We start from the raw sequence: 9,098 nt of genomic DNA on the forward strand, positions 1-9,098 counted from the left end.
AATTTAGGTCATACAATAATACATGGACAGTCCAAATTAAAAATTAAGTAATAGTGACATAACCACTTGAAATTGTATGTGCATTAATTTAATCTCAACTATTTAAATATAATCTAATGGTTATATTTCTAGTTCTCATTTTTCTTAAGGGGCATTTGTTAGGGAGATTCTTTTTAAGTTTCCCATGAATCATTGGGTTGTGAATCTTAAACTCTTATGTTTGGTATGAATATTTTAAAAATCAATTTTAGGAATCCAACATTCTCAGGAATCATTTTTAATTAAGTTTTTATTGAGTTTCTCACAAAATATTCTCATGGGAAAGGGTGAGAATGCAACTTTCTCTAGTAAAAAAAGAGTTTATTGTGGTAAATATAATTAAAAATTTTCATATTACTTTGATTAGATCATTTAATTTAATAAACATTAAATTTTTTTTGGTAAAAATGTTACATTAATATTTGATTCCCAAAAATCATATAAATATTATATGGAATATTTATGACAACTAAACCATTTTTAATCATTCAATCATGATTTTCAAGATTTATGAAATCTAGAAATAGTGATTCTTAGGAAAAAAAAACTTTCCTCATACTAAATGTTCTCTAATGATAAGAATTCTTAATTGATATTTGATAACTGCGAAATATAAGTTAATTTAATAGTCAAATTTGGCTAAAAATTATTATAATTTCTTTACTTTAATATTATTTTTAATGAAATAATGAAGAAATTAACATCTTTACAATTTTTGATTTGCATAATTCAAAAGAAGAAGATTTCAAGTGCTTTGGAGGAAAAATTGATGCAAAAATTGAAAAAAAAACTTGAAGAAAAGTTGAAAGAATTGGACAGTTCGCTTAATAAACACTCCAGGCTTAGCCCGCACTGCAAACTTAGCGCGTGAAAGCCCACAGTGAAGCCCAAATGTGCGAATAGCGTGAAAGCTCGCGCTAAGCACCAATTTCTCGTGAAATTAATTAAGCTACCTGAAGCTTATATAAGGAGGAGGAAGCAAAAGGGAAGGACACACTGAGTCTCAGAGCTATCCAAAGCCTAGGTCTATCCCTTAGGGGAAACCCATCTTTTTTAGCCATTTCCCCTTTTCTTGCTATTAGTCATCCAACCCTTTCTTCCATTAGTCCCTGAAGTGTAAAGTCTCTCATGACTATGAGAAGGGTTTTTCTGTTATTATAGTCTGATCACCCATATAATGTTTAGAAGATAATGTATTGAAAAATGATTATTTTCTAAAGAAATAGATTGACATTTATTTTGCCCAAGAATTTTTACATCTCTTATCTTAATGTGGTTTGTTATTTTATCTCTGCAAAGAAATTTGGGTAGAAAAGGATAAATAAACTAGGTCCTTCGTGCGGGAAATCAAAGATAGGGTAATTCAGTAGATGCAGGTGGAAATAAAAATTTCATTAATTAGATAAAATCCATTACATTACATTATAAGTAGTTTTGACATGTTAGACCCTAACATCATCACATTCTGATTTCATCTTTTTGCATTAAATTGTTCTTTATTTTTCCTGTTATTTTTTTTGCCTTACTCTAAATTTCACACTTCTAATTCCTTATCTTTTCTTCTTCTACTTCTTCTCATTGCTTAAGAATTGAGTTTGTATCACTTAAGTACAACCAAAGTTTATGTGGATTCGACACTTGGATTTTCATTTTAATCTTTATTACTTGTGATAAAATTGATACACTTACCAATCTGTTAACAATATTACACACATGACTTAATAACTTTTAGTGAAAGACAAAGAAGAATCAAATTGCACAAGATAATTTATATCATCCATTACATGAATGGCTTATAATAATTTTATCTTAAAATCCATTGTTAAGTTGAAAGTTCTTTTAAATACATTATATTTACAAAATTTTATATCAATAAAAATTATTTGATAAACCATTCATATACATTAAAATCGGTGTAATGAATTCCTTTTAAAAAAATACAAAAGTATAAAATGTTTGATTACTTTCTTATTTTTATTCAATTTTAACAATTTTTATGACAAACTATCTTCTTCTTATTATAATTAAGATAATATATAATTATAATTCAATAATTAGATCAATAAAATTCAAATTTTATGTAAAGTTATTAATGATCTAATACACATATACATATGTGTATGTATTTTTATTTCTCATAATAACTCTAATTATTGTAAGAAATGAAAACTTTTCACTTCTTTAAACAATAATGTGTTCTCACTATCAATAAGTTGGAATACGATCCTTTAATTTTGTTATCAACACTAAGATTACTTCCTTTACTTTTACATTAATTAATAAAAAAAGTCAATAATTAATTAATATGTAAGATAGAAAAATAAAATAAAATATTATATTAGGCATAGAAACAAACATTGAATTCATATTCAATGTCTGATTATATTTTTTTATAAGATCATCAAATTTAGAAAAGCATCTTTAACAAGTCAAGAAAAAAATAGAAATAAAATAAAAGAAATATTAATTTTTGATATTTTTAATTAGAAGAGTTATAACAATATTAATAAAAATAAATAACGTTCACTAAATAATTATAGTATAATCTCTTATTTTGAAAATCTTTAAAAATAAAATGGTTACATAAAGTAAGAAACAATCCTTCCTTTTCTTTTAAAAAAATTCATTTAATGATTTCTTAAAATAATGATAACAATTATCAAATACTCACGAGAAATGTTCTAAGAATATATCTTTAAATCTTTTTATCTTGAATGAAGAAGATTATCAATTCATCATATTGAGATTTTGAAGGGATTTCTAATTTGTTTTCTTTTTTAAAAAAAGAGGGAAAGAAACGAAAAAAAAAAAATCCTCTAACAAGGTGCAGAGACGGAGAAGGGGGGTTTAAGTTTGCGCAATACAAAAATGATTATTTATCTAAAATATAATTTAATTTTTATTTTTATCTTTTTTTTAATTGTTACAAGCATACTATTATAATAAACACTTAAAAAAACAGGAAAATAAAAATAAGTTAGAATAAAGATAATAATAAGAATATTAAGTATAATTTGTTTGTTAGTCTAAATTTTTTATTATGACAACATTAGGTAGTAATAAAATTAAGTTGAATTTCTTTTTTGGTAAGGATTAACTTGATGACTGTGTATTTTTGTTTGAATTTCATATTTTGGATAAAACACTGTTAGAGAAATTTTAGACCAATAGACAAATTAGACTTATTAATCAATATTATGCTTATTATATTTGTTCTAACTTATGTTTGCTTTTCTATTTTTTAAACGGTTTAGTGCAATGTTATGTTTGTAATGATTAAAGGGGATGGAGATTAAAATATATTTTGGATAAATAATCATTTTTGTCCTTAATTGAATATGTTATGTGTTGACAAATTTGTCTTTGAATATGTAATGTAGGGGTAACAAATAACGAATGAATATATTTGTCTCACTTTCTAACTATAGGGAACTAAAATTTTAATTTTTATCTTTCGGATATAAATTTATCAGCGTTTTACATATTTAGAAATAAAAATAATTATTTACACAATTTATTATTATCATGATTATTATTTTATATAGAAAATAGTAAAAGCAAATTCGTGAATATATTAAAGTAAATAAATATTAATAGGTTGTTGATTCAACTAATATTAAATTTAATTTTTTTAAACAAGATTTTGATTAATATTAGTTAGCGATAAAATTATTCCGTGTTGCATATTAATAACAATGGTTATAAAAAAAAAGTGAATAAAAAAAATAATGATTACAAAGATGATGATTCATAAAACCGAAACAAAGCAAAGGACAAAAAATACCATGTGCTATAAATAGCGAAACGAATATGATAGGGTCTCACTTCAAAGGAAACGCTTCGAAGGCATGTGACAAGAAACCTCAGCGAGCGTTTCCTCTGGGGTCCATTCACAATTTCACATTTCACGTTTCACATTCATCAATTCATATTCATTCATGGTCCTTCTACAACCTCCTTAATTTCATGCTCTTCTTCTTCTACCTTTTCCTCACGCATCACCGTTTCTTTTCTTGTTTCTGTCTACGTGTGGTGTCCCAATACACAATAGAACAACAAACAATAAACACACACACAAACATAACTCTCTTTATTTCTCTCTCTCTTTTGCTGAGGTAATTACTGAAATCCGTGCCTGCTGCTTTCACCCTTTTGTGCCAAAGTTTGCAATTTTTTTTCTATTATATTGTGCCTCTGCTCTGCTTGCCACCAAAGCTTTCAAATTTCCTCTTCTGGGTCTTTCTCTTTTGCCTCTGGGAAATGGCTAATTGCAGAAAACAACAAGGAGAGGGTCATCATCAAGTGGGTCACTGGCGATCCTCCTACAACAGGAAGCCACCCTTGGGTTAGTCACTCTTTTTTCTTTTTCTTTTTTTCTATTCTTTTTCTTTTCCTTTTCTTAGTTTGGTTTTCTGAGCCTGCGTTTAATTCTTGTTGCATGGATTACTCTTTTAGTTTTCTTTTTGTTTTTGTTTTCAGACACACTTTGAAAAGTGGGCGTGTGATTGAATTGCCACGCACATCATGATCACGCTGCTTTTTGAGTGAATTTTAATTGGGGTTTTTGTTTGAGAAAGTGGGGTTCCCTTGTGTTTTGTAAAATGGTCTGTATTTGAATGAGCAATTAATGGTTTTCTTGCCTTTCTTTTTCGTGTGATGGAGTTCTAATTTTGTGTCAGTCGTGTGTTTCTAGGAACTAGCTTTAGTTAAGATAGATATATATTGAATTGAATTTTGTTTTATTTTTACTGTCCAACTTTTATTTAATTTTCATAGTTGAGTGAAGTGTGGTTTGATTGTGCCCTTATGAAACCCCTGCCTCTTTTGTGATAGGAGGATCAGAGGTGGATTAATTCAAGGCTTCAATTTACTTTCTTGTGTTTGTGTTGTGTGTGTGCAACTCAAGTGATAAGGGTAGGGTGGGGTTATGATGGAGGGCTTAGGTTTCATTTCCTTGTCAATGAATGTAACTAAGAGATTATGCTTGAATAATCAAAGGGAGGGCCTCTAAGGTTATCAGGTGCTGTCATTTCTTTGGTTGGTAGGTTGTTGGTATTGATGCTTTGCATGTCCAGCAGATTGATCGGTTCCAATGTCATTGAATTATTGAAATGGGCTAGGTCTTTTTTATGAAGATGAAATGGACTAGGTTAACATGCATAACTAAGTGTCCTTTTGTAGTGGATCTAAGCAAATTCTGCTCTGTAACAATTTTTGTTTGTGTGCTTGAACCCCAACTGTCTATGGTTGGGCAATTTTCAAGTGGATGTCTAGAAATTGAATCTTTTAGTGCACATTGTAAATAAAAAACCTCATATTATCATATTTGTGAAGCCTAGGGTAAACTGAATTTCCTATGGTAGTCTGTTTTCCACATGTAGCAATTTTAATTTCTGTCAGCATTCTGAACTGAAATTGTTCTGATTTTAGCAATTTCTAATGATGAAACTTTTGATCCGTTCATCCAATGCTACGTGGTATTATTTAATTGAAATTGAGTACTGCAAAGATAACTGAATTTCCTGTTTGGTTTATCTAAATAATTCTTATAATTACTCGGTGTGTCGTGTTCTGAACTGAAACCGTTGAGGTATCTACTAACGGTATAGCTTGGAGACATGTCTGATTGTTTGAAACAATGCCTACATCATTCAATTATTGAAAAGAAAATCTGGTGATTGAACCTGAAGCTGTCGGTTTGCGTAAAAATGTCGGTTTGTGTCGAGTTTCTTTGTGTTGGTTTTTGAACTGAAGCTGTCGATTTTGGCAATTGTTAACTAGTTTATTAATTGAATATTTTATGGTGACACGTTTCAATCAAACAAGCATACAGAGTAATTGTTGCTCTAGATATAACTTGGAATTGTTTGTCTTAAGTTTTGCATGGTTTTCTTTCCTTTGTCACGTTTGTTAGAAGCATCTGCATGTTATTATGAAATAATTTTTTTGAGAATGTATGAGTATCGTACTGTAGACTGCACACGGAGTAATGCAGGGCCCTTTTGCTTGGGATTTTACATATTGTTTCTTGGCTTTCCTTTTGTACTAACCATGCTTTTATTTTGTTTAGATTACGGCACACCTTTTGTTATGTATTCTTGCCATGATAGCAGGCGATTCCTTTAATTATCAACTGATTTTCTTATTCTTCTTGGTTCACAGGAAATAAGTGGCATTCAACAGTGCCTGCCTGGGAAAGGAAATTCTGCACTTCAATTGGCTCAGTTCCATGGCGAAAGCTAGTAGAAAGCAAGAAGTATATGCACCTGTTTGAACATGTGGTGAACTGGGATGACTCTGCCGGCAAAGAGGCATTTGACAATGCAAAAACAAGGTATTGGGCTGAGATCAACGGTGTTCCCTGCAACATTTCGCCACCTGATCCCAACATTTTCATCGATGAAGTAGATTGGAATGCAACTGTTGACCCTCAACTTATTCTAGACGTGGAAACAGAATTAGCAAAGGTCCCCAATGAGGAACTAAGGAAGAACGATCATGAGATTGTGATGATTGGTGGCGCTCTCTTCTTGAACGAGCAAAAGCTTCCATGTACTGGATGGGACGATGATTATGCTGCCGAAGGACCAAAGCCTTTTGATCCAAATTCTGCTGTCCAAGGCTGGGGGGAAAATCTGCAAGAACACAATGGAGTAGAATCTGGGAAACTGAATCATGCTCCTGCTGAACATGCAGGTGAACATGTTGCTCCTGCTGAACCTGCAAAAGAAGATTTTTCTCTTGCTGAACCTGCAAAAGAAGATTTTTCTCTTGCTGAACATGCAAAAGGGCATGAATGGCAAGATTGGAGGAATGATTCTTGGGGTTGGAATCAAAGGGAGAACTATGGTGGTGGTGGTGGTGGTGACTTGCACAAAATGGGAAGAGGGAGAAATGGTGGAGGAGGGTATGGTAATTGGGGAACATGGGATGGTTATAACAGAAGGAGAGAAAACAACATGTCATGGTCTAAGACCCCTTCTGCATATAATGGTAACAATGAGTATCATGTGAATAACAATAGGGGAAGAAGAAATTATAGAGGAGGAGGAAGAAGGGGCAATTTTGTTTATGTGCCTAAGGAGGTGCCTCCTACTCCTACTCATGCTGGATGGTAAATGATACAACAAAGGCTAAGTGTCAAAGACCGTAGACCGAGACTGCGACAAGGGGACCCCAATGAAACTGCTGAGGTGGCTGAAGATATATAAATTTTGTTATCTGGTAAAAAAAACATGCAAGATATGGTAGCTTATAAGAAGACAAAGACAGCATTTTATATTCTAATACATTTGTATGGAAGGTTTATGGTATATTTGGGATTTTATAGTTTAAGAATAGGTTTATGGTATATTTGGGATTAATAGGTTTATGGTATATTCTAGTACCTGCCGTGGTGATAGGTTTATGTATATTCAGAGAAAATATGCATAGACAATTTTAAATGAAGCTAAATTGTTCATTCTTGTCTCCTTGATGATCTATGCTACTTTTGTTTATTTGTTTTTCATAATTCAATATGTAATCCCCTTTACACTTTATTTTGACCTTAGGGAAAAACTACGTCTGTTTTTTTCCTATTTTTTTTTAAATGTTTTATTTTTTATGATTGTGTTATGTTTTTAAAGTTATTTTCAAAACTCTCTTTTTTAGATTTTAAAATTAAAAAAACCTTTTCAAAAAAATATAAAACTTGTTTGATATGAATAGTTTTTTGAGAATCGTTTTCAAAACTCTCTTTTTTAGTTTTTAAAATAAAATAAAAAACCAAGTATATCTAAGATGTATTAAAAATCTAAAATCAGCTTGACTTTTTTTTTAGGAATTAGCTTGATTTCAAATATTTATTTTCAGTTTTTTTATTATGTTTTTAAAAAGTTTAACACGAGGAAACCATTTCATGCTAAGGTGCTAAAGTCAAAGCATGCCTACTAATGAACTTATTTTTTAACCTAAGTTTAATCCTACTAATGAAAGTTCAATTGATTTTCTTCAACCAAATAATTTAACTAAATGTCATTATTTTGTTATGGGTTTTTTAGAGGATTTTTTTTATCCAATAATTTCTTTTGGTGAATGATTTTACCCGGCCAATAACTTGACTCAAACCAATCCAAGTTTGATTAGATTGATTTGGCTAAAACACTTACCTAAACCCAATCATACCCAACCTCATTTAGTTTGGAGCACTGTTTTGCTCAAACTTCATCTATAACCATTTTTAATACTCGTATAAGTAGTTTTTTTTTTATTAAACTAATATACCAATTTATGTTTTACATTATTTAACTTGTATCGTCATTTAAATATTTTGAAAGTTTATTAATTTTAAATTATCCTGAAATTTCTTTTTCATCTTTTATTTTTTTAATTACGTAAATTTTGTGTTTAGTACACTTCTTTTAAAATTAGATAAGATTAACAAGTTTGCCTAATGAACTAGTTGGGTGATGGTTTAACCATGTTGGTCAAGTTTGCTTCCAAAGAACAATTTGGCTAATGAACAAGTTTGTTTAATAAACTAATCAAGAATTGATGCAAATGACCTAACTACCTTGTTGGTTGCCTCCAAAATAATTATATAAAAATAGTAAATCTTAATAAAAATTCAATCACTACAAACCATTATAGAGGGAAACATATAAAATAAATTACTAGCAACATATGAAAATATAAATTTAATAAAAAAGAACAAAACAAAGAAAATAAATTTACAAGCAACAAATAACTATAATTCATTTTTTGCATAAGTTAATATTTATATTAATTAGGGTGAAAAAACTAAAAAAATAAGATATTTAATTTTGGGAAAGAAACAAAAAAAATTATAATAATATACACGCTCTAAATGTTTGGCCTTGACACAATTCGAAGGTAGGTCTTTTTATAAGTTCTGCATAAGCTATTCCTATAATTAAGTTATCTTGAAGAACTTGTGAAAATAAGTTAAAAACATCTAATGTATTAGTAATAAGATATTTTTATAATTTCTCCCAAACACTTATATAACATAAGAGCAGTCCAAAACCGTTGTTTATAAGTTCTTCCAAATGGAACCT

The 9,098-nt window shown here is 29.7% G+C and overlaps 1 protein-coding gene across 1 annotated transcript; it reads left to right on the top strand.

Moving 5' to 3' along the window:
- The first annotated feature begins 3,874 nt into the window (after positions 1-3,874).
- On the top strand, positions 3,875-7,514 carry LOC114406678. The gene is made up of 2 exons (XM_028369445.1): positions 3,875-4,384; positions 6,202-7,514. Exons 1-2 carry the CDS (start codon positions 4,300-4,302, stop codon positions 7,155-7,157), a joined length of 1,041 nt encoding a protein of 346 aa, XP_028225246.1. The 5' UTR covers positions 3,875-4,299; the 3' UTR covers positions 7,158-7,514.
- Positions 7,515-9,098: the final 1,584 nt, after the last annotated feature.

Source organism: Glycine soja, chromosome 3, assembly GCF_004193775.1.
Source record: "Glycine soja cultivar W05 chromosome 3, ASM419377v2, whole genome shotgun sequence".
NCBI classification, from domain to species: domain Eukaryota; kingdom Viridiplantae; phylum Streptophyta; class Magnoliopsida; order Fabales; family Fabaceae; genus Glycine; species Glycine soja.